Genomic DNA, 24,999 nt, shown 5'->3' with positions numbered 1-24,999 from the left:
TTGGACCCACAACTAATTCTGTACCATATCAACTAAACGATATCAATTCAATGAGAGAAAGCTGTTGCCTTTTTTTTTTTTTTTTTTTTTGTCTGACACTACTTAATATTTAAACTCCTCATCTGTTGTACTAGAGTTTCATACAGAGGTAATATGATTTAGGTCCAGGTAAAATAAAACAATGCTTTCCTAAAATACCACAAGTTTATAAGGGTTTTCAGCCATAATAAAAACAAAAGAGGTGCCTACACTCAGTGATCTGATTTTTCTTTGCAGCTTTGGATACCTAAGATATTTTACAGTTCAGAAAAAAAAATACCCAAACTATTTTATTTGCTTAGGAACATAAAGCCAAAAACTGTTCAGCATACTCATTCAGGCCCTGATGAGCACCTTAGTGCACTTAGGCACTAAGCAGCAGCCGTAAGAAGCACCAGAAGTTACAACAAAAATTACCAAGTAGCACTTAATATTATTACAATAAAAGTGCACCAATTTAGTCCCCAATCTGCCTGCTATGTGCATTGGACACTACTTAGGCTGTAGTTTCAGATTTCCTTGTTACTCAGTTTTCCCTCTTTAGACGGATCCTTAATATAAGAAAGGAGAGAAATATTTTTTTCCCTTCAAATAAGAAAAATGTCACCGTAAAAGACAGGAAACTAGCACAGGAACTTAGGAGCAGGGTTCAGTGAGGAAGCAACTTTTTAAACACACACTCTAAAGCTAACTAGATCCCAAATTAATTCACTACCCTTAATTTAATCCTTAATATAGTCCACACCCAGCATCACAGAGAATGCCAAGGTGTAAAAATTACTTTACACACACACATGCTGTACGCCAAAGAAAGAGCAAACCGCACCGCTCCAACTCCTAGCCTTGCATCCATTGGGTATTTCACATATAATTTTGCTCATTTTGGCTGTACATGTTACCAAACTTCACCAGTCCTCACACTACTTCCCTGCAAAACTATGAAGTATCATTTTCAAGAGGAATGGCTTTGTGCACCCTTATTTTAAAATTTAACAGACTTCAGTACTTCTGCAATCTGCTGTAAAATACCACAGAAAGTCTGAATTTCTTGATTATAACTACATCTGGCTAGAAAACATGAATCCGTTTGACTTTATTTTTGGAGTTTTCAACAATTGGTTGGGTTCCAAAGCAGAACCAACCTTCCAAAAATTCAACCAGACACAGATGGGATGTGGAAGACCAAAGTTCAAGCCATCAGGCTCCATCAGGCAATTGCCCTAGCCATCAAATTAATCTAATTATTCTGTCTTCTACCTCACCTCCTTAAAAAAAAAAAAAAAAAAAAAAAAGCAGAAATTTTGTTTTAGATCTGAGAAACTTTCCCAAAAGAGTTTGATCAGAACAGATAATACCTGTGAAAGCTTTCTGTTAAATCACTGTTTTCTATTCAAAAATAGTTCATTGAAAAGTTCCTAACCAACTTCAATTATAGTATCCTTTTTAAACATGCCTGGGTTTTAGGCAGCACATTAAAAACCCACAATTAAGCAAGCCTTATTGTTACTTAGTATTTCCATGTTACTCAGATTACAACTATTAAATAAGATGCTTTGACATACTTGGGTAAACCCAGGGAACTTATACTCTGTGCCTTGATTTTTTTTTCCAACTTGTTTACTTTAGGTCCTGCTAATTCTCATTTCGTCTGTTGTCAAATATGAACTCTAGTGTTTGCTGGTCACCTCTAAGCAAAATATTTTCTTGCACAGATGCAACTCTTCATGGTAATAAAAACAGTGCCAAGGATGAGGGGGCAGAGCAGCAGACCTAGAGGCAGAGGGCTGGCCTGAAGGGCAGCCTGAGGAAGCAGAAGCCCAGGACAGCAGGTAGGTGGGGAAGCGAAGGGGAGCCACTCTCCTTGCCCAGCACTTCCTGCCTGCAAAGCATCTTGGCATTCAGCTGTTCCAGCTCCTGCCCGAGCAGGACCTGCAAACTCCATGCAAGCGGCCCTGGCCCTTTCTGGAGGGAGGCTGCAACCGCAGTCAGCTGGGGCTCCTGCCGGCTGCTCGCAGCATCCGCTAACACCTTCAGCCACTACACACAACCGACCCACCTGCCTCCAGAAGGGTCAGGTGCTCTCCAAAACACCCCATCTTCCACAGCCTCCAGGGGAGCTGGGAGCTCTCCAGAAAGCCTTGTCGCCTGCAGGCTGTGGGGTGGGTGAGGTGGCAACCTCTGCCATGTAGAAAGGGGCCTTCCAAGATCAGAACTCCTGGCAAGAGCCAGTTTCACCATGGCTCTAAAGCAGCCCTGTGTGTTACAGGCTTTTGGCAAGAGGAGCACCGGTGGCATGTTATGAAACTCTGCAAGTTCACCTCAGGAACAACCTAGGCTGCGCAGCTTGGTGCCTTTGTGGTCTAGGGCTATGCCTAGGGAGTCCTGGCCAGCTGGGAGGCAGACAAGAGAGCCACAGTCCTCGGCACAGTCACAAAGTACAACTACTGTGCACCACGGCCAGCTCATATTATACCCCATTAGGCCTGCAAGCACTCAAGAGACAGCACTTTAATCCTGAGAGCATGCTGCTCCATCTGCAAAATCTGTGCAAAACTGAAATCCTTTTCTTTCAAAAAAGATAATAAAATTAATTATGGCCTCCTTTCCTATCTAACGCTAGCTTTGAAATCTGAATTCTACCCTGCATTGCAGCAGATCCAGACAAACCAGACATACCTGATGACTCAAGAGCAACAAAAAAGACCACTTTTTGAAATCAACAGGCTTTTTGGTGAAAAAAAAAAAAAAAAAAAAAAAAAAAAAAACCAAACTGTGAAATACCCTTCAGTAACTACTGTATTATTTCAGAAAACAACAGTCTCAGAAAGACAAGACAAAATACAGAAGTTTCACATTCATGTACATATGTGAACTTCTCAAAACTCTTTTTACTGTAAAATGTTCTTCTATTATTCACTGTGAGAGGGATGGTAATTGAATATAAAACCTTTTTCCTCTTTTGTTCAAAGCTTACTTGCACTTTTTACTTACTTACTGTACTTCTCTTTTAAAAATCAGTAAGCCTATTTTTTTCCCTATATATTTTAGGATTCTTTCTTAATTTTTACCAACTCCTAATAAAACAGCCATGACATGAATCCTTCAGGAAGAAGAGCACTTCATAAAACAACGTTGCTATACACATGGGCTATGAACTACAGCCCACAATGCTTTATCCAGACTTTCATGATGTCATGTCACTGCAAAACCCATTACATTCAGCAATGTAAGTATCACTGAACATTTATGTGAATGTTATTTTTAAGTGATATTTTCAAGCCCAATATAGTTTTCCAATCTTTAGCTGGATTATGTGTGAATTAGTGAAAGTAACAGTAACTTAACTCCAAACCAGCTCCAAACATGCAACCAATACTCTCTTAGGGTAGAATGCTTGTGCACGTGTGTTGGAACATACACTTCAAACTACATTCATGGATGCTACCAACCAGGCCTTGCTCTAACAGTAAATCCATGTAAGATCTCTCTTTTAAAGGCACTAAAAAAAAAAAAAAAAAAAAAAAAAAAAAAAAACCAGTGTGTAAGAACTACCAACTCCTATACCAGAGTTCTCACAGACTTGAATTGAGCTTTGCACTGTTCAGTTAAAAAAAGAAGGGATAATTCCCTTTAAGGCAAAACATCAGTGTTTAAACTGTGCTCATTCAGAGAACATCTATCCCCTACACCCTCCTCCCAGTGAATCACCTCCAAAAAATGCTTACATTCCACCAACATGAGAGAGGAAGAGACACAGGACTCTTTCAAACAAGGAATGTACTGAAGCCAACCTAATTTCTCTTAATTATTATGTTCACTTTCTATACCATGGACAGAGACCTCCAGTTTTTTCCCAGTTGCCCTCTGTTTGAAACAAGTTACCGTCACAGAGGTTCCAATCGTTGCAGTCAAAGCCTAGAAGTTTAGGAAAACACCATGGAAATTCTCTTCTGGACTGCTACAATTTTACCTGAAGGACAGCTTCTGAACAGAGCAATACAGAGTTTTCCAGCCCCCACTACCTCCCCTGTACCTCAGCATCTTTAAAGAGTACTCATATCACATCTACATCATAGACATACTTTTCTCTTTCATTTTCTCAGAGCAGTTCCCAAGGAGTACAAACAAGACAAAGACTTGTTTATAAAAATATCAGAAAAGGCACCAGGTTTCATTTAAATATAATTTCATGAGAAAATACTTGACATATTCTTAAACATCAAGAATACTCCATTTCCTCCACATAATACTCTGAAGCATAGGATGAAATTTAATGAGAAAAGGAGGAGGCCTCTGGTGCAGCTCTAAAGGCATTGTATAAAATATGACCATTTTTATAAAATAAAAGCACACATGAAATAAGCTGCCACTGAAAGGAACATAAGCAAGAATTCTCTCATAAAGAAAGCAAAAGGAGTGCCTAAAGAGGAAAGAGGTGAAGGGGCAAAGCTAATCTGCAAGGAGAAGGTCAGCTTGAGATACAAGAAAAGAAATAAGTATGTTTAGCCTGGAAAACAAAGGTTGACAGAAAAGCTGGAGTGTTTCCTTTCACCGACCCTGCCAAAGCCCTTTTTTCATGGCTTTTAAATCACTTGCTATCTCCACTCCACCAATTCTCTTCATGAGCTTCTTCAGTCCCACTGGCTAAATATAAGGACATAATGTCACTATTATGCCCCTCTCTTGCTGTAAATGCCAGGATCAGCTTCTATAACCTTTATTGCTGTATTATGCATCTGCAAGTCACATTTTAATTGCCCCTTCCTTCACTTTTTTTTTTTAGGGTATTCAGGTGCTGTAAAAGCAAAAACAATTTCAATGAACCTTAGGCCAAGCTGTTTAAACCTATTCCCCCAAGCACTATCATTTAAAATATACTTCCCCTATAAACACAATCATATCCCCTCACTAATGTTAGATTTTTCTTTTTGCTTGCTTGCTTTCAAAACAGGATCGATGTGTCTGCAAATTCTGGTAAGTTACAGGACAGAATAGTAAAAGCATAGACCTCCTGAATCTACGTAGCTAACTGGGATTTCTACCTGTTACAAGCACAAGCCACTTTAACAAAATTTTTACTGAGAAAAGTTTTATAGGTGCATTCTCTCCAGTATGAGCTGTTCCACTTCGAGTACATACTGGAGCAGAGATTTGAACCTGACTTTCCCACATCCCAAAGTAAACGTCCCCGTGGCTTAACTACGGAGACAGCATCTCCCTGACTCAGACGCTCTTGGTTGACAAAAAGCGTAACACTCCCAACAAAAGACAGCAACACAGAGGATAACTCTGTAGCTCAGAGATTAGGAAACTTAGTTGGGATGTGGGAAAACTATGTTCAATTCCCTACTTACCTGATTTAAAGCCTGATCTTGAACTGAAATCTCTCAGGTGGTCAGTGCTGTTATCACAGGGGCATACAGACTGTCTTTTTCCCTCCTCTCTGTTCCAATAGTAATGACCTGGGTTATAAAAGGCTGATGGATCAGAAAAATGAGTAAAAAACACACAGAAAAGAAACTATGTACGTGGGGTGTGGTGAAAGAAATAAGGAAAGATGCAGGAGAAGAGAAGTGAGAGAAATAGAAGAATAGACAATTAGAAAGGCAGAGAGAGGTGAAAGGGGAAAACGCAGCTACAATTTGAGCCTAAAGGTTATATACGTAAATTTCACCAAATGTGGACCATCACAAGCAAATTATTTTCACTCTAGTTAAAGAGCGAGCAGCCTTATCTTGCCTTTTAACCTAGGGTATTTTGAAATACACTCTTTCCCTAAGAATTTACCATTTCTTAAGTGACTATCCTCATTTCCCTCCTCCCCCTTGCCATTCTGCACTTATACCCTTCTAACTCCTTCATGTCTTCAATGACTTGTTCTGGCCAATACATCAAGATCTGGAACAAAGAGTTAAAGCCAAACTCACCTCTGGTTTTATGCATTTACACAGCCAGAAGAATAACAACACTAGTGCGGCTTATTCAGAACTTGTATAGATAACTAAAGAAAGCTACTATTCAGTGTTCTATGTCCAACAGTAACCATAAGTTGCCTAAAGCCATACAATAACCAACATTTCCCTTTATAGCATCGTTTTATATGTACCTGAAGCTTCACAAGCATGACTTAATTTACAACTTTGTTGGCTTACCTCAAAAGGTAGCATTATTGGTGGTGGTGGTTTTTTCAGTTCTTCGCATTTTCTCTTTTTACATATCCGGTGACTAGTTTTGCGTTTCCTGCAACAGCTGCATTCTTCACAATTTGTTTTCCGCAGACAAGGTTCACAGACTCCACAACGCCTTCGTTTCTTTTTTTCTAGCATAGGGAGCAAAGACGAATATGGAACAGGGTAATCACAAGCTGGATTTGTAAGAGAGGATGGCCCTGAGGCCTCTACTGCTTCAGTGCTGCCACTCGCATTGTCCTGAACCAAATTCAAGTTTATTCCAACACTCTCCAGCTGTGATGAATAATCATTATGCTGCAGTCTTGAGTCAGCTGGCAAATCTACATTTATGGCTTTCTCAGAGGCAAAAGCAGAGATTTCTGTGCTTGAAGGCAACACTGAAACAAAACCTTCAGAGAATTGTCCAGAACTTTCATTGAAGATTTTATCCACTGTGCTTTTTTCCTCATCAGATGATGAAGTGGGGACATTACCTGAATTCGAAATTGAAGTTTCTGCATCAATACATTTAACAAGCTGTTCAATTTCCTCCACTTCAATATTGTTTAAAGAGGTATTGGAAGCTGGTTCACATACGGAAAGTATGTTTTTTGCGTCAGATTCTGAAGTCTCCCTTGTACAGCTCAGATCAGAATCCAAGTCAAGTTCTTTGTGAACAGGTACAAAATCCATAACCAATTTTATGTGTGATTCTATAAATGAACTTGAGCATTCAAAATGCAAAAGTGAATTTGATTCAGTGGCAGCAACAGAGTTGGAATTTGAAACAGGTTCTTTATTCACAGACTCTAAATCCCAGTCTATTTTTGAGTAGGATTCTGCAAGTGAGTCTGAATATTCTAAATGTTCTTGTGAGTTCAGTTCAGAGGTAAATATAGATGTAGAATTCAAATTATGTTCTTTATCAGCTAGCACCAGATCCAACTCTGTTTGGACATGGGATTCAGCATGTGGGCCCAACTCTTCTATTGGTACTGCTGAACTGAGGTCTGAGGTATTGACAGAGTTGGACTTGAAATCAGGTTCTTCACTGTTAGGCACTGGATCAAAGGGAGTCTCTAAAAGTACCTTTGAGTTTGATTCAGAGGTGATTATAGAATCAGAAGGAGAAGATGGAAGCACAAGCACAGCATTTTCAACAAATGCTTCGACTGAACTACCCGTATTGAGATGGCTGGGTGTCTGCTCACAGGGCAGCTCTTCTTGCTTATACTCCACTTCTGACACTTCTGCATTGTCATCAGCTACCCGACTCTTTGGAATGGAGTCATTTGTTTCAGGTATTTCTCTCTCTCTGTCTTGACTATCACATTTGGTGGCAGGCTCTTTATCTGCACTGCATGGCATATCGTCTCCAAGAAGAGGAGCTAATTCATTCTGTACTAAATCTTGTTTCAAAATGCTTTCGCCTGCTTCAACATTTTTTTCTTCTATTATTGCCAGGGCTTCTTGTTCATGTTTTTCTTTTGTTTCTAGCCTTTTCTGTGCTGAAGTTTTCTTGGGTTTTGCAATTGTTGGAGTTTGGACCAATCTACGGGAGAATGATCTGTTACGGAGAGACATTGTAAAGCCATTGATGTTGAAAGAATCCTGGCTGTGAAAGAGAATATTGTCGGCTTTCTCCAAACTCACCCAAGATGCTCCAGACAAGGTTCTGGTTACACTGCTCCTGAGAAGTCTACCTGATGAGCTCATGATTGGTTTCTTTTCTTGCTGTTTTTTCTTAACATCTTTTTCTTGTGCTGTCTTTTTGCATTTTCCAGAAGTAACAGCTTTTGTGGAAGTCTTTTTGTTTTTTTTCCTCACTTGGCCAGATTTCTTTTTGCCTTGGTTAGTTTTCCTTTTGCCTAACTCTTCCTTTTTGACTAATCTGGAAGGCCTTGCGTGATGAGCCATGGCTGTTGAATGTAGAAATGTTAAGAGGGGCGATGGAAAATATCATGAGCTCTTGAGAGAACTTTTCAATAGAAAACTGTACACTCCCATTGCTGGTCTCTGTAGTGGTACAGAGTTAACTCTGAAACAGAAAAAGGTATAAAATAATATTAATGTAATCCTAATAAACCAAGGAAGCACTTGTTAAGCTGACTATTTTAAAACAATATTTAAAGCTACACAGGTAAAAGTAGAAATATTTGCATCAGACTTTAGGTTTAATTAACACAGAAGCTTTGAAAATACTAGTAGTAGATTACAAAACAGAAAAGTTGCATTTGTGTCTTCAACACAAATGAAAAAGTGAACAAAGCTCAAATGATCAGGCAACATCACATATTTATTGTTTTACATTAATTCTGAGAAGCTTGATTTTTTTCGATCTTATTAAGGGTTCGTTAACTCCACTCCACTTCATTAAGAACAAGTCAGATTATGTCCATGAACACACTATTGAACATGAAACTGACACCTATCACTATAATGACCATGCAAGAGAAAGAGTAAAATTGAGTTTATCTAGTATTCATGCACATTCACACACCCTCACAAGAGGGTCTCTCATTCTTTTGCCATCCGCAGCCTGCCCACCATGGTGCTACTCCAGGTAAAACGAAAGAAGTAACTAGCTCCATGAAGATGGTTAATTCACACTTTGAGCACTGCTCAAAGAAGAACAGGACCACAAAAGAATAGCTCTTCCAAATGTCATCACCTGGGTAATGTATCCGAACAATATGTATCACAAGCCTTGGTCCTGCTCTGTCTGGTTATACCAAAGAAATGTATTATGTAAGCAATTGTCTTTGCTCCATCATTATGACTACTGTCATATTTTGCTGCAACAAAATAATACAAAGTCTGTCCGATGTATTTGTCCCAAAACATGACTGCAATGCATAAGTCCCCAAATTTCCTAAACACAAACTGTATATCTCAAAGAATACAGTGAATACCCACATTCCTCTTGCTCCTGAGTAATTTATTTCAAAGTGAATACCCACATTCTTCTTCCTCCTGAGTAATTTATTTCAAAGTAGGGGATATTTTTTTACATGTAAAGCAATTCTCTTAAGTATATAGTTTCTACATGTCTGCTTTTAAGTATCTACGGAAGGCTTTTGGAGCTTTGTCTATTTGAATAAACCAGACAGGAAGACAAGGGGCACCCTAAAAATGGGAGTTGGCAGATCCTGATCAAGACTCTCTATAGTCTGAGACAGGAGGGTACCTCACCTTCCTCACCGTTCCTGTGAATTCCTTATATCCAAAGCAAGTTGCCTACAGCTCACTTGCACCCCATTGCTGGAAGAGGGAAGACAGGAAGAGAAAGAAAGAGAGAACAGGGAAGAGGATGATGTCTGAAACACTAACTTTGGGAGGAAGTGGAAAAGAGAAGAAGCATGCTGCTGTGTTCCAGGCAACACCACCTCAGATGGCTGGTGAGCCAGAGTACACTCCCCTTCCCCTGTTCTCAATTCCATCTTGAAGCCAGCAGGGTAATCTCACAGAGGCCACACTTACCCAGAGTCTGGTCTGGGATTTTGCTGAAGGCTGAGAGAACTACACCGGTACTCCAGAAACGACAGCTGCTTGATGTTACTACATTGGCCAGGTCCGGCTGACAGAGCAAATGAAAACGCACAGAGCATGCAAAAAGCAGCTCTGCAAGCAGAACAGACCCCCGGACTACAGAAACACATCTCTAGCACAAGCGGTGCTAACAGCTTAGGACCGTCCACACTGAACAGCACTGCGCTGCACCCAGATAAGCTCATCAGCCTGCCGCCAGGCTGGTCTGGCGCAGCCTCTGCAGAGCCGCATGCTGCTGCAGTGCTCTACACTAGCACAGCGGCAGCTCACTCATGCTGAGCAACAGTAAAGAACAGCAAATCCAGGGAAAGTCGAGTCCATGCTTCTGACTTTCTCATAGCCTTAAGCAGGCTGCCCATCACTTCACCACTGTATTTCACAGACAGCAGAGTACAGCCTAAGGCTAACAATACTCCCCAAACTCTTTTAGAACAGCTTATTTAAAGCTTTCTTGCAGCCTAGTTCTTTCTTCTTCAGCAGCAGTAAGCTCACTGAGCTTGTATACTACAACATATAAATGAAATCTCACCTAAACATGCTCTAATTATTCTACACTATACATTCATGTTACATAAGCCTATCAGACTAACATTATTACTGAGACAGCAGTTGTCACATATTGGAGCAAATACCATTTCAGATAGAAAAGGTTCAACATGCTTCTAACGTCAGATCAGAAAATATTGCTCACCACACACACGATAAGCAAACTAGTAACACCCCTGTTCCATCACAGCAAAATATCCAGCCTGCTGAGACTAAATATACATACACTGCTAACTGTGCATAATACTTCAGAGGCCATAGAAGGACCTGAACAGCTCCCCACAAGAATGTTCTGTAACACCCGGACCAGACACTGAAATAGCAAAATAAATACAAAGTTGAAATTAAGGTAATCTGAGTGCTTTCCTCCTCCTTTTCTGGCATGGGGGGAGGAAGACATCGTCATTACTGGTCATTTCATGAACTGAGTATCAAGGAGGGTACCAGATTCATGCCAACAGGTCCATGAAGTATCTGTTGGCGGTCTGCAAAAAGCTGCCCAGTTTCTTGCTGTTCTGATGAGACTAGGCTCTTCATTCCAAAGAATAGCCTGGAGGCCTGTAAAACCAGTTGGAAACAAGCAGCAGGCAATGTTATCTGTAGCCATTAGTGGCCTGTGCTACATAACAGTAGTAAGAGAGGAAATGCAAGCTACTTTCAGAGACTACAGCCAGTAAAGCAAGGAAGAAAGAAACTAAACAAGAAGGCCAGCCAAAATGCGAATGTGTGCATGAGGAGGGGTCCAAAAAAAGAGGAGATAAAGCTTTTCATCTTTATCAACCTTGAAACAGAAGTGCAGTGATAAGAGAAAACATGAGATCAGTGGAAAGTGACTGAATTTTTGAAGATACTAAGTGTGTATTAGTCTTTTTCTTACTACTTTTCTACATAAACAGTTGCCACTGCTATTGTGGAAATTTGGGAATCATGATCTTCAAAACGATTTATAACTTAATCTTGTAAAAATTAATGCTTTATTTTTCTGTCATTATTACTATGTGATAATAAGTCTTTACTTGCATTTAGAAGCTGAAACATGATGACTTCAGGACTGAAGTTAATACGTCAGACTTTTTTTTTTTAAGAAAAAAGGGGGAGAGGGGCAGAGGGGGAGAGGGGGAGAGGGGGAGAGGGGGAGAGGGGGAGAGGGGGAGAGGGGGAGCGAATGATCTGCCCGGCAAAGAGGTAGAAAAGTAACAAAGCCAAAGTGTTGCTTCTTTTCAGGGCCTAAAATTAGATGCTGGTTGAAGACTTCTTTTTCTTGGTAAACAAATAATGCTGATATTTGTAGGAAATTGCCAATCATTTAAACAGTGTTTTAGACAAGGTGGTAAAGGCTGTTAGCATCTCTTGCTCAGAAATGACAATAATAGCTGCTTTACCTGTTTTGTTTCAATTTCAACACTGAAGAATTCCTGTTTTTCACAAGAGATCTGGGCAATGGACCTCTAAATGATTTTTTTTTTCTTTTATAAATACTGGCTTTCAGTTTTATTTATCTGGGATTCTGAGTACCTGACTTCCAAGGTATTTCTGAGCTCTTGGGAGAACTGCCTGTTCGCAAGGCTTCTCTTAAAGCAAACCCATAGTCATGATGAATGCTGGTCTATCACAAAGCTTTAACTGCTGGGTAAAAAAAAAGTCTTACATTTTTTAATAAAACTTTCTAATATAACTCAATTACATTGTTACTTCTTTGCTTAGTCTTCCACATTTAGGAACACAGTATCAGGTAGCTACATGCTCAATATTCAAGTTTTGTTTTCCAAAATATGAAGATATATTTTACCCTCCCTTTTCCATTTAAAGGACTGGTAATGAACTCAATGTAGACACTTGCAGCAGTTGCAAGTTGTCTTATGTCACTTTCTAAGGACAACCAATAGCTCTACCACTATAGTCACATTTCATAACAAGAAATTTATTATATTCCCAGAATATTTATGTTGACATAGCAAGGCTACTAAATATAAACTTCATGGGTCAGTGTAATAATTTGTCAGTTCTTATCATTCTGCAGAGAAACATAAACTTACTTCAATCCTCTCATCTTAAAGTCAAATCAGTTGGGACCTACAAAATACTTCTTGAGAGCAGAGTAAGACGAGCGTCTCTATGAAGTAAAACAGGTACTAGGTACAGGAAGGTTTTGGAAGGAACTGCCTCAGACAGTAACAGCGCATGCTGAAGTTGTTTGTTACTTGAGCTGAATCCTCTCTTCTAATTAATGTGCAAAATCAAAAGCTGGTTGTAAAGCCAGTTGGTGAAGTTTTGCTCGTTCACAGTAATAAATTTGAAACAATCCCATTGACTGCTTTAGTCCTCAACAAATACTGCTAAAAAGCAAACAAAGGGCTAAATCTTTTTTAGTCTTTGTCAAAACTCCAAACAAATAAAATGAGAATTTTGCCCTCAAAATAATTGCAGAATTTAACCCCATATTACTGGTATGTCTCTAGAAAAAAAAAATTTTTTGCTTCTCTTATTTACTTTCATTTTCTTTACACACAAAAAAGCAAACTTTCCTTTTATAAGTAGTGTTCATGAAATTTCTGTTTCATAACTAGATTTTTGTTGGAAGATGGGAAAAAAAGATTCAAAGATGTGTTCTCATAAAATGGTGGCAGTCTTATGAGAGAAAGCAAGTGACCTCTGAAAATAACAGAGCTACACAGGAAAAATCTCAAAGCTAGGACTAACATAGCCTGGTTTCACTACAGTCAGATGCACTAATTTCAAAACATTTAGTTTCAGTGTTTAGGTATCTTTCAAAAAGTCATTTAAGACCTGCCCAGTGGGGAAAATAGACCTGGAAGCTTTCATAAAAGCCACTTAAAAGTAATTTACAGGTCCCAAGCAATATGGGCCACACTTAGATTTAGGACCTGTCATAACACCTCTACAATCTTTAAATGAAAAGCATCTTGACTTCCAGCAGCAAATGCTCTCCAGGAAGATCCAAGAGACACCACAGGAAACAGAAATCAGAAAGTCTGACCTTTACACTAGATACAAAACCACCTATAAATATATACTATTTTCATAGTCTTTTTAGAATTACATCATATCATTTGGATATTCTTCTCAGCTTTATCAGTGTCAATCTGCTTTTCAGTCTTGCTAAATACCCTGCACCAACTGATCGCCTTGTATAACACTGTATATGAAAAGAAGGTAAACAGGTTAAGAGGGGGAAATAACTTTAATTTTCTTTATGTATCATTTTTAATCCATTTGTTTTTGGTTAGGAAATAAAAATTAAACTTGTCTGCCTTCTCAGTACCATGAATTATTTTACACACTGTCTTGTAAAGAGGCCTCTCTCCCTTTCTAAAGCCAGCAGCCCATCTCCTCCAGTTGCCTTGGCAGAGGCACCCTCTCTGGTTCCCTGTCACTCACCACCATGCAGCCTTTCCGAGCTCCTTCTGCAGTGCTCTTTCTGAAGTGGTGTTTCTATAATGTCACGCAGTGTTCAAAACGACTGTTCTCTATTTTACTATGCTTGTGTTTTCTATTTTACTTTCCAGGATTACAGCACTGTTAAGGTAAGCAAGCACATTTTATCCACTTGTATTAAATCTGGACTTAGAGCAGAACCTTTCACTAGTGTAATTGCAATTCTGGGACAGGCATTGCAGGATGCCTGCTCAGCTTCTCAAAAAGGTGTACACTCAAAGCATAACCCTTTTCCTGCTGAAATTGTTAACACAAGATGATGTCAGCAGATCAGGCACCCACACCTTCATCCTAATTTTTATCCTTCCTGGATAGAGAAGGCTACTTCTGGGCTTGAAGGGTATGTCTGGATGAGGCAGGGCTGCCACCACATCATACTTTCTTCAAACGCATGAGCAGCTGGGGACTGCTGTGAAACATGCATTCTCAGTTGCACTGAATTAAGAGATACCAATATTTATCAATTTGCAAAGTTGTGACTTCAGCATACACCTTGGAGCCCGCACAGTGGATAAACCAGATAAAACACTGAAAAGAAAAAAAGACCCCTTCATCCTCATTTAGGGAAAGCTCATTAAAATGATTAAAAAAAATAGCAAGGAATCACACATACTTGAGCCACAAAAACAGATTAAAGCTCAAAAACACTGGCACCAAAAATCCATTTAAAAGAGTCATACCACTTGAGCAAGTACCATCCATCCTACTCAGACGGGAGTATGAGTCTGTTTTAACTTCTGTTCAGTGCAGCCAAACACAGCTCTTACCATGGGAAAATGCTAAAAAATAATAAAAAAAATACTAAGTAATTTCTAAGTGCTCACCAGCTGAAACCCATCCCATCAGAACACTCCACGTACTCTGAATTAGAAACAGTAAAATAAAACAAAAACACACACACACAAAAATCAGCTAATCATAGTTGCCTAGTCTTCTCTAATTCTCTACTGATGCTGTTTTAAACCTTGAATTTCTTTCTGACAATATTTGACCCCATTGTTTAGGGGCTTTGCCTTTTCTTAACAACAACAAAAAAAAGTAACCAAATCACCTTATCTCAAACTCAATTAAATGAAGGGGGAGGTGGAGGGAAGAACCTTCAGGCAAAGATTAAGCCCGGAAAATTTCAGCCTGAAAGGTGTTTTGAAATGTAAGTAACTGAAAACACAAAGCAGGATGGAAATGCTTAGGCCAGTTTTAACAACCAGGGGTAATATGCCAGCCATAATAAAACATTATCAGTAGGGACTGTGAATTATTACATTTTGAAGATTTAAGTCTCACAGAAATCATAAATATCAGAAAGTTATTTGGCACATCTCACCTTGAATTCTTCCCTGATCACCTGCTTCATGTAACTGAGTCCATTCTTGTTGACCAGCTCCACAATCTCCTGTCTAGGAGAACTAAGCCTCGTTCCGAGAGCAAATCACCACTACCCTTGTGCTGCTAAAGAAACTACTTCTGAAAAGCATAAACCAGTCGTTTCCTTTACATTCAGGGCTGACCATGCTACCTGTCCAATTTTGCCCACACAGATAATAAACTCCATCTGTACTCTCAGTTTGCGTTGACTGACGTTAATAAGAATGAGGTGACCATTGCATGGAAGAGCCTTCCGCCTCTCCTCAAGAGTACCTTAAAAAGAGTACTGAGTGACAGTAACGGCTATCACGTGGAAGATTGTTTTTATTATTACTATTTTCACGGGTTTCTCTATTGCCTTTAAAATTTAAAGAGGTACTCTTGACCTATATGCCATTCTTTTAAGTCTGCTTTGCCATGTTTCATATATCTAATGCTGCAAGTGCACCTTTGTCCAGTTCTACCATAGTTGTATCAATGCTTCTGGAAACAGAGCTCTCCGGTCAGATCCCTACCGGTACAGCTCCCTGGCCTGAGTGTTTACAGGGGCTAACACACACATGGGTGCACACTGACATCAGTGTGCTCCTGCCCTGCTCTGGGTGCCCATTCGTGCACTTCCTTCTCCCCCTTAAAGGAGGAGCATCTCACCTCGTTGGGCAGCTGTTTGGCTGGCAGAGATGCAAGTGATGTGGCCTGCATCGCTCTTTAAATATTGTTGGGGCACCCAACAGGTTGGGCGTACGACAGACTGGGAGCAACTCCGTTGACTACTGCTGCGTCAGATCCCTTTGCAAGCACAGCATGCCCTGCTGCTCCTCGGTGCCACAGGCCATACCTGTGACCACTAACTGCTCCTGCTCCCCAGCAGGCCCCTTGCCCCTTACCCATCCCACTAGGCAAACCGCATCCTCCTCCCCAGGCTCCTGGGCCGTGTGCCAGGGACGACCACCCTCAGCTTGTCTCCAGCACCAAATCTCCAGGCTCCACAAGACACCAGGCCGCCGCGCGGGGGAGGGGGACATGGGGGGCAGCGACGCCTCGTGGCCCGACCCGGCCGCCCCCGGCCGCAGCGGGTCGGGGGCGGACAATGGGGCCGCCCCGCGGCACGGCACGGCGGTGCCGGGCAGCGCGGCCTCGGCGGTGGCCATGGGGCTCAGCGGGGGCGGCCGCCGCGCCGCCCCGCTCCGCTCCTCCCTTTGTGGCCGCCCGGGCCTAGGCTGCCGGCCGGTGCCTGGAGGCGCGGAGGCTGCCGGCCCGGCGGTTCCTGCAGGCAGGCTCTGCCGCCGCGGCGCAAGCACGCACCAGCGTGGCCAGGGAGCGGACTTCCTTGAGCTTTCAGCCAACACGCTGCGTTTTGCAAGTGAATGCCCGCAGCCCGCCCGCCGGCTTGTCTCCCCGCCGCGGAGCAGCCCTACCCAGCGGGCACGGAGCCCAGACTGCCGCTCGCCAGCGGGCTGCGGGGGTGCCCCTGCCTCCCCTTCCCGCCTCCCTTCCCGCCCTGCACCTCAACTTCGCAGACAGCCAAGCACTCTAAGAAAGGGGGGGGGGGGAGCCAAAGCGCAAGCAGAAGGGCGCCCGAACGAGCAGAGGGGCTTTGTCCCCTCCCGCCCCGCGCCCCGACCCCAGGGACGTACCAGGGCTGCGGCACCGCCAGCCAGATGCGAGCACGCAGGGGCGACGCTGGCATGGCTCTGCGACCCGCGCTCGGAGGGCGGCGAGGCTCGGCTCATGGCCCGCTCGGGCGGCGTGCCCCGGCGGGCGGGCGGGCGGCGTGCCCCGGCGGTGCCGCTGGCGAAGCGAGCCCGGCGCGGGAGAGGAGCGCGGTGGCGCCGCGCCGCGCCTCGTGCTCTCGGCCGAGCTTCGTGTCGCCCCGGCCGGACCCGCCGGGGGGCAGTGCGGGGGGGGGGGCGGCTCGGCGGGGCGCTCCCCGGGACGGGCCCTCCCGGCAGGCGGCAAAACGCGCGCTGGATCCCCGCGGCTGGAGCGGGATTCCCCGCCCGGCCGGCCGCCCCCCGCGCCGCGGGCGCGCCCGGCGGCGGCAGCGCCGCGCGCTGCCAGGGCTGGCCCGGCCCCGGGGGGAGCGGCGCCTGCCCACGTCGCCGGGAAAGAGAGGCGAAGAGCCGCGGGGAGCTCCCCGGCCCGCCTCCTCGGCTGCCCCCCGAGAGCTCCAGTCGTCGTGTGAGGCTGTTAGTGCTGGAAATTTTTACAAAATAATAAAAAGGGCAAAATATTCTGTTCCTTCTGGACGTTGTAGTCTCAAGCTACATGTCTTGCAACTAGCAACGGAGGTGACACCCTGTGAAATCATTCCTTTTCTTAGACTACAGGAGTGAAAGCTGCTAAGCCCTGCCCGTCATAGGGTGACTGGTTCGCTGGGGGGAGGGGGTTGTAGGTGGGAGAGGGGCTAAAGCCCCCCGTTTTGTGCATTTGTGACTAGGCGGGGGGAGCGTGCGCCTAGGCCCACCGAACTGAGACGCTCATCTGCACCGCCCCCAGCAACAAGGACACCCTGCGGCTGCCCCCAGCCTGCCGTGCTCATGAGAGGAGGAAGAGGGAGAGTGCTCTGGCCATCCAGTGGAGGAGAAACAAATGTGCTAAGGAATCTGGGGAAATGCTAATTAGAGGAAGAAGAGCTGCTGAGCCTTCCCCCTCCCTTCTGCAAAGAGAAAAATAGGTCTTGCTCTCCCCATCCCCCAACCTCATCCATTAAAAGCTCCTACTAATATTTTCTGCTCCTTCCCAGAGGGGAATGGATGAGCAAAATATTATAATACGAGGAAAAATTGGTCCAGCCTTTTACATGATTCATTAGTATTACAGCATTTTGTCAAAGTGAAAAACAGGCTAGTAATTCTCATGTTGCTTCAAACTGGAAAACAGATGCTGAAAATAGGATCTATGAGACAATATAACCTAGCAGAACTTAAAAACAAACAAACAAAAAAAAACCCTTCTCAATCTATTACTTAGTCTCTAGTTGTTATACCATAAGGCATTTAAAATGTGAACCAAACTACTCAAATACGAGTCTGTAGAAGCTTTCCTAACACATGCAAGAGAAGCAGTGCTGTCCATGCTCTGTTTTAGATTCTAGTGTTTTGCTATTTTAATTCATGTGTAAAAAGAGGCAGTGGCACAGACCTGCACAGTTTACTGTTAGCTACCTCATCACCAATTTGTAAGCCCATTCTCTCTTCTCTTTGTTCACTTCCTTATAGTCAAAGGAGAATACAGTTGAGGAATCTTGGCCAAGCTCATAGACTTTTCAGCTCTAACAAGGTGAACCAAGCAGCACATATACTTGAATTTTGAATATTTCCCTGATAAACTTTCAGTGGCAGTTAATTTTGGCAATACACACAGATGGGTTGTTTTGTGGGTGTAAGCATACTGTCTCCTCCTGACAGTTTGCTGAAAAGATTGCTGGGGGGGGGGGAGATAAGACACCCAAGACTTCTGTCATTTAAAAGATCTGCACTGTTAAACAAAGGAGTACTACAAGCTATTTCTGTAAAACCAATGATTTGAGAAGTAAAAGTAGTATTGTTCCTCCAGAGTACTGTGCACGGTATGAATAGGTAGAAGGGAGCTGGAACTTGATGATATAGCCGTATCACAAGATAAGAGTATGTTTCTCAGGAAAATGGGAACATATCAGAAATTAGCCTTGAACAAAAAGCAGAATGAAAAGTTAATACCTTGGAGGAGAGCATCAACCAGGAGGACTAGGTCTTGTTTAGAATAAACAATGCAATAGTGAGGAGCACACAAACAATAACATGCACAGTCATTGCTCCATTAATAACTTTACTAAAACCTAGGAAACAAGAATTAACTGCCGGTCTTTTTCCACAGTAAAGATCAACGGAGTCACCCACAGGCATATGTGTTTGTGATCCATCTTTTTCAACAGTCATAAACAGTCTAGAAGGTGAGTAGTATAAGGTGACAGTCTTTCTTGACAGGGCTAAGATATTCATGCTAGTAAAACTAAAGTTGAGTGTAAAGGTTTGTAGAAAGATCTCATAGTAATGACTGACTGAGGAATAAAATGGTGGATGAAATTCTTTTACCAAATGCAAAGTGAAGCACAAGTGTAAAACACAGAAATCATGGTCTTTGAATTAGTTACTAGCATGCAAAACAGATCCTGGTACTATGACAGATACTTATGTGAAACTGTTCTGTGCACTCAGACTTTCAGAAACCATTAACAAAGGAGGAGAGGATAAAACAGAAAACATCACTATACCATCATTATTTAGTCCAGATCTATAATTTGCTTGCATCCTGAATATTAATGTGCAGTTCTGATCTCCATAGCTTGTAAGGAAGAAAATAGAATCTAAAAAGATATGGAGAAGGACAGTAGGAACGGTCAAAGGTACAAAAGCATCCGAATATGCTAAGATTCTTCACTTTGGAAGAAAGGCTAACTTGTGGGAAATGCCAACTAGTATTACAAAGTCAGTGGCACAGGAAGCAGTTATTCACTGTTTCTCAATAGAAACAGAGGACATCAAGTCATGGATATCAAAATACAAGATAGCTACTTTTTCATTAAAAGCATTGTTAAACCGTGGAACTCCACTGCAGCACATTACAGATGCCCAAAGCTTTTGTGTGTTTAAGTTTTAGATGAGTTACAAGAAAAAACTTCAGTCAAGAATTACTTGACACAAGAATACTGTTGTAGCTACAGATTACTGGACGAATACACTGGGGAAATATTCTCTGTATTATACTTCAGCTTTCTTTTGTATAGGTACGCTACTGGCTACTACCAGAGATAGAGTTTTAAGTTTGTGGACCTTTGGTCTGACATAGTACCATAGTACTACTGTTCTCATGCTTTTATCAAAAAAAAAAAAAAAAAAAAAAAAAAAAAAACAAACTCGTAGAGACTTGCAAAGTAGATAAAATTAGACAACATAGTACTAGGTGTACAGTGCACAAATATGTAAGCTACTCAACCCCAGTTGGTACTGGGCATTAGCGAGCTTTGAGGAGCTGCTGTTCCTTAAGGAATAGGGAACAGAGCACAATACCCTGGCATAGCAGGTACTTTCCAGACAGAATCCAGCCCCACAGTACCCAAGCAAGGCAAGCAGAGCTAGTCTGAGGACTAGCTGACTTCAACTAGAAGTCCACATCATCAGATAATATCTTGGCAATGAAGAAAGTCAAACCAGGAATCAATCCACAAATCAGAGACAAGACCAGGTCTACTGAAGGTAGCCAGAGTCAGACAGCAATTACAAGGCAGATCCTACAACACCACTCAGGCAGGGAGTGGAGGCCCATGTCTGAGCTTAAATAGAGCACCTGGGCCCTGTGGCCAGAGGATGTGGGTGGAGGCTCCAGGTGAGGCTGGTCAGGGCCATTAAGGCCTGTTAGCACCTTCAGGGCCTGATACTGAGAACAGAACTATTCAGATATGTTGTCCCTAAATGGACTCCTGCAGAGTCATCTGCATGAGGCACATGGGCATTTGCAGTGGGCACATCATCAGTCTAGGCTAGGGAAAGTTTATAGAAGCACAACATTAGAGGTCACTGATGCTGAACCTGAGTTAAGCCCGCCAGAAACCAAAAACCCTAGGTGCAAAGACACCAATCCTCTTTTTGGTAGGGAAAGGATTGGATCTAAGCTTGCCTGTCTTAATTCTAGCTGTGCCACATGCCCAGAATGGAAACATGATGCTGAAACACTGGAGCTGGCTCCTCCTGTGATTACAAAGCATAGTTTAAAACATCTACCTTGCAAAGCCTTCCTCACATTTATTAGACTCTAGTTTGCTAAACTGACTAGCCTGCTCCCTGACCAGACTTGGAAGCTAGGCACTGGATTTGCATGGTGCTATGCCTGTAAACCTAGCTGAATCCAAGACTAATGTCTTTGTATCTGTAAGACAGATAATCAGAATTGTGAGTTGGCAGTATTTGAAAGAGAAAAGTCTATGATTTTTATGTAGAAACATCTGAATTCTAATTGTGGTTTTAACAATGACTTCCTCATGCAGTCTTTCTTGGCCCTAGTTCTTTAGATACTATCTACCTGCCTGATAGGCACTGAAAGTAAGTTACTGTTTGTAAGCATGCTGAACATGGACAGTTTAAGTGTTAATACTATTTTATGAGAACTAAGGCCAGAAAGGACTACGAAGCCATATCCTTACTCCCAATATGATAGAGGCCCATTGTATTTAATCTAAATTTTTGTCAGATATTCTTGACTTGTGGCCTAGAGATTACATGCAGTCTATTAAAGTTTTCCAGCCATGGCCCAGGTTTGCCATAACCCTTGCAAAAGGACAATCCGATAGTAGGCTGTAAACCAGACATAATGTCCTCACTGTGGTAGTAATTTGCTTCCATTTTTCATTTTTTTAGGTGGGAAAACTTGGCCCTTTGTTCACTGCATGATTGTGCATGAAGAATATGAGTATAGAATGACTGTGCTACATCTGGCCAGTAAAAATAGACACTCTGGCAGTAAACACACACTTGTGAAGACACTGGCTAATTTTTATGCACAAACCTGGCACTGGATGCTGCCTTTATGCAGTAGGCTCATCATGTGACAGCAGAGGGCCAGAAGTGTACACCTCCTCCCTGCTCCTGAAAGAAAAAGGGCTTACTTAGGTAGAGAAATTTGGTACCACTGTATTTACAAGCTCCAGGACTTAGGAAAGTCAGATATTTCAGTTCCTGAAAAACATCATCTACATACTACAAGTAGGCATTGTCAGGGTCCTGGGTGATCTTAATGGCCCAGGTCAGCCTCACCTGGAGGAGCACCCACCCACTCACACTGCCATTGGTCCAGGAATACTATTTAAGCTCAGGCCTGGGCACCCTCTTCTTATCTGAGCTATGTTGTAGATATGCTTGTTTCCAGTCCTGACTCTGAGTTAAGGGTGTTTTTTTTTTTGAGTTGTTTTTGTTTAGCCCTTTGGACCTACACTGTAGTTATCTAATATCTAAGCTTGTCTCCTGGAAGGTCTTTAGACCTGTTTCCAGTCTAGTCTTGGGCCCCATCTCCTGCTGTTCCTGACTGGACTACTAGGATGGACCTTGGACCTGCTTCATCCCCTTGCTGCATCTGGGGCTACTAGTAGACTGTATCACCAGCATCTTGCTCTGCCTCCTCTGCTCAAGTGATGGAGGACTATGCCCTATTGGAGAGGGCACTGCCTGCACTATGGCCATCCTTAGTTCCTGGCTTGTCTCACCTGATTAAGTAGCCCCACCTGGTCTGTTCCCTCATAGCAGGAAAAAAAAAAGAGACTAGGAAGGCCCAGTGGCGGGAAACAGATACGCACAAATATTTCTAACTTACAAACCATACTTCCTGCTGCTGTGAAAAGAAAAACCACTTAAAGTTCCTGTTAGTCTTACATGGGAAAAATTCTGGCTTTTCAACAGATTTGGTTATGTTTTTTTCTGCAAATGAACAGTCAACTAGACAGATCACTCGGATGACTAACAAGTGAAGACTACAAGTAAGTATAAAAGATGGGGGTGGTGGTGGGGATCTTCATTACCCCTAAAGCCTGGAGGCATGACATTTTATAATGCATCTTACAATTGTCTCAGCACAGAGCCAGAAGTGCTGTCAGCATGCTAGGAACAATGCAAGTGATCTTTTGAGAAACAACTGCTGTAAGACTAGCTTATGTAACTGTAGTCTTAACTTATTTGAATGGATAAATGTTTAAGACATCTTTTACAAAGAAATATTCAAACAAAAGAGAAACTCAGTCAAAAACAAATAATAGTTGTAAATAAAAATACCTACTTGAAGTTTTTCTTCCAGTTAGATACTTGAGTATTGTGACTTGAATGTCTTTCTCTGTTGTATTGTGAAATTTGCCAATAAAGGATTGCATAATGTCAGGCATGGGTGTAACCTAAGCAACACTAAAAAAAGATACTGACTTGTAAGGATGGGTCATAAAAAGCTTGCCATTCTGCAGAAGGCATAAACTCTTCAAGGTAAAAAATGAATTGACAGTGGTGAGAATGGGAAGGTTTGAAGATGCAAATAATGAACTACTGCAGTAGGTAGCAAAGAAAATGGAATTCCAGAGTACTTAAATGGCTAATAACATTAAAGTATAAAACCAAGAATGATAGTGGTTTTGGATTTTTTTTATATATTTATATATATTATATATATAAAATAGCAAATTTTGTGGCTAAGTTCCATCAGGTGTTACTGCATCTCTGAGAAAGTGTGTTGAATTCTGTAATTAAAGATGTCTGTGCCTTCCTTCAAAAAAAAAAAATGCTGTACACTCTCCCCCTCCAAGTTATAAGAGTTGACAAAGTATCTTCCTGAAACACCTGACTTTTCCAAATGAAATAACAGGCCATTTATGCAGCTATCAGTTTTCTCTAATTGTTGATGAAACTCCAAAAATTAGAAGACTTTCAGCTGTTAATATAGTTTGAACATTTTTGTGTGAAATCTTATCTAGAGATAAAGAATGAATTTGGAGCTGTTAGTGTATTACGATCATGCCTCAGCCAGGCCTTTTGCTGAACAGAATCCCAAAAGAACGCAAGTTGGTTGGGGAAAAACTACATTCTGATCATCAGTGAATCTGCAAATCTGGATACTTGCTTAAATAGCTCATTCAAAGAACAACTGATTGTACATTATAAACTTAACCATCAGGATGACCTGAACAAAATTATGAATTTCCCAGGTATTTTCAAAAACGAAAAAAGGCTTGGGAGTTTTTTGCTATACAGGACACGTTCTTACAATCTTGAGCAAGAGAAATCTCTGTACACTTGCTGTGTTTATTACAATATGCATTTTTTAATAACAGCTATTCCCCAAATAGCAATTCCCAATGGCATCATAAGCAAGCAGAGCAAAATAGTTTCCTGGCTGTTGAAGAAAAATTAATGGTGTTTTAAGGAATGTAACCTGTTAGAGGAAACAATGAGTAATTTCTGTTGAAGGCAGTTTGACACAAGCAGAGAGAAAAATGTTCCAGTAATTTTTTTTTGAAATGGGTTTGTTTTACTAGTGTATGCGCTTAGATATGTTTGCTGTTTTCTTCTGAAAAACTGACTTACAAATGTGTATTTTGACATAACACTTGAAGCTCAGTTCAAGACATTTGTGGCAAAAAGTATGTAAAATACGGATAACTGGAAAATCTACTGAAAATACTAACAGTATGTTCTCACCTGAGTAATCTGGTACCAGGTTGCCTATAACATCTGCCAGTGTTCAGAACTTGTTCAGTTTATTTTGAAAAGTTGTTAATAGGGTTAATTTGGGTTAAATGCCTTCTTGAAAGCCCTATGTATTTTGCTCAGCAAAGATGTTGAAAAAACCACAAAAACTTTTTTTTGACGTTTACAGAGGTGATACTGTTAGATCATTCTAAGAGACAGAACGAGTTATTTTTTTTGCCACATCTACTTAATGTCCTGACGCACTCTGAAATTTAAAGATGAATAAAATAGTGAATCTTTTAAGATTTTTCTGTAAGATACAGAATTACAGTTTTAGACAGAAGAGACATTTGATGCCACAGCGCAGAAGTATCTACTTAAATGCTTAAAGAGTTCAGTGCTATATATATACCGGGAGTGTAAGGGCCTAGTGCAGATTAAATCTCTTTGACCTTGGTTTTGACAGCGTTTGTTTACAGCTCTGAAAATTCGTATTCGCCGAGATGAAGTATCGGCGAGCGTTGGTAACTCGCAGAGAGTGGCCAGAGCCACCGAACCTCGCGCTGCCGGCGGGGACCAGCCGAGCAGCTGAACCCTAGCGCCCCTACCTCAGCGCCTACGCCCCCGGCCATTGCTCCTCGAGAACAAGTCGTGACGGACCGCGTCGGGAGACG

General features: G+C 41.9%; 1 protein-coding gene across 4 annotated transcripts in view; it reads right to left on the bottom strand.

Moving 5' to 3' along the window:
• Positions 1 to 24,969, bottom strand: part of TET1 (tet methylcytosine dioxygenase 1) — an 83,441-nt gene extending 58,472 nt beyond the window's left edge. For 3 of the 4 annotated variants that reach the window (XM_062579570.1, XM_062579572.1, XM_062579574.1), the window contains exons 1-2: positions 24,934 to 24,969; positions 6,192 to 8,247 (exon numbers count right to left, since the gene is read on the bottom strand). In XM_062579570.1, coding sequence (XP_062435554.1) covers positions 6,192 to 8,126 — 1,935 coding nt within the window. In that variant the 5' untranslated portion in view covers positions 8,127 to 8,247; positions 24,934 to 24,969. Of the gene's footprint in view, positions 1 to 6,191; positions 8,248 to 16,762; positions 16,823 to 24,933 lie in introns of those variants that run through there. The other variant, XM_062579571.1, reaches the window with a different exon arrangement.
• Between the last annotated feature and the right edge of the window lie 30 nt (positions 24,970 to 24,999).

Source organism: Rhea pennata, chromosome 7, assembly GCF_028389875.1.
Source record: "Rhea pennata isolate bPtePen1 chromosome 7, bPtePen1.pri, whole genome shotgun sequence".
Lineage (NCBI taxonomy): Eukaryota > Metazoa > Chordata > Aves > Rheiformes > Rheidae > Rhea > Rhea pennata.
Note: the sequence above shows the minus strand (reverse complement) of the source record. Positions and strands in the feature narration are given on the sequence as shown.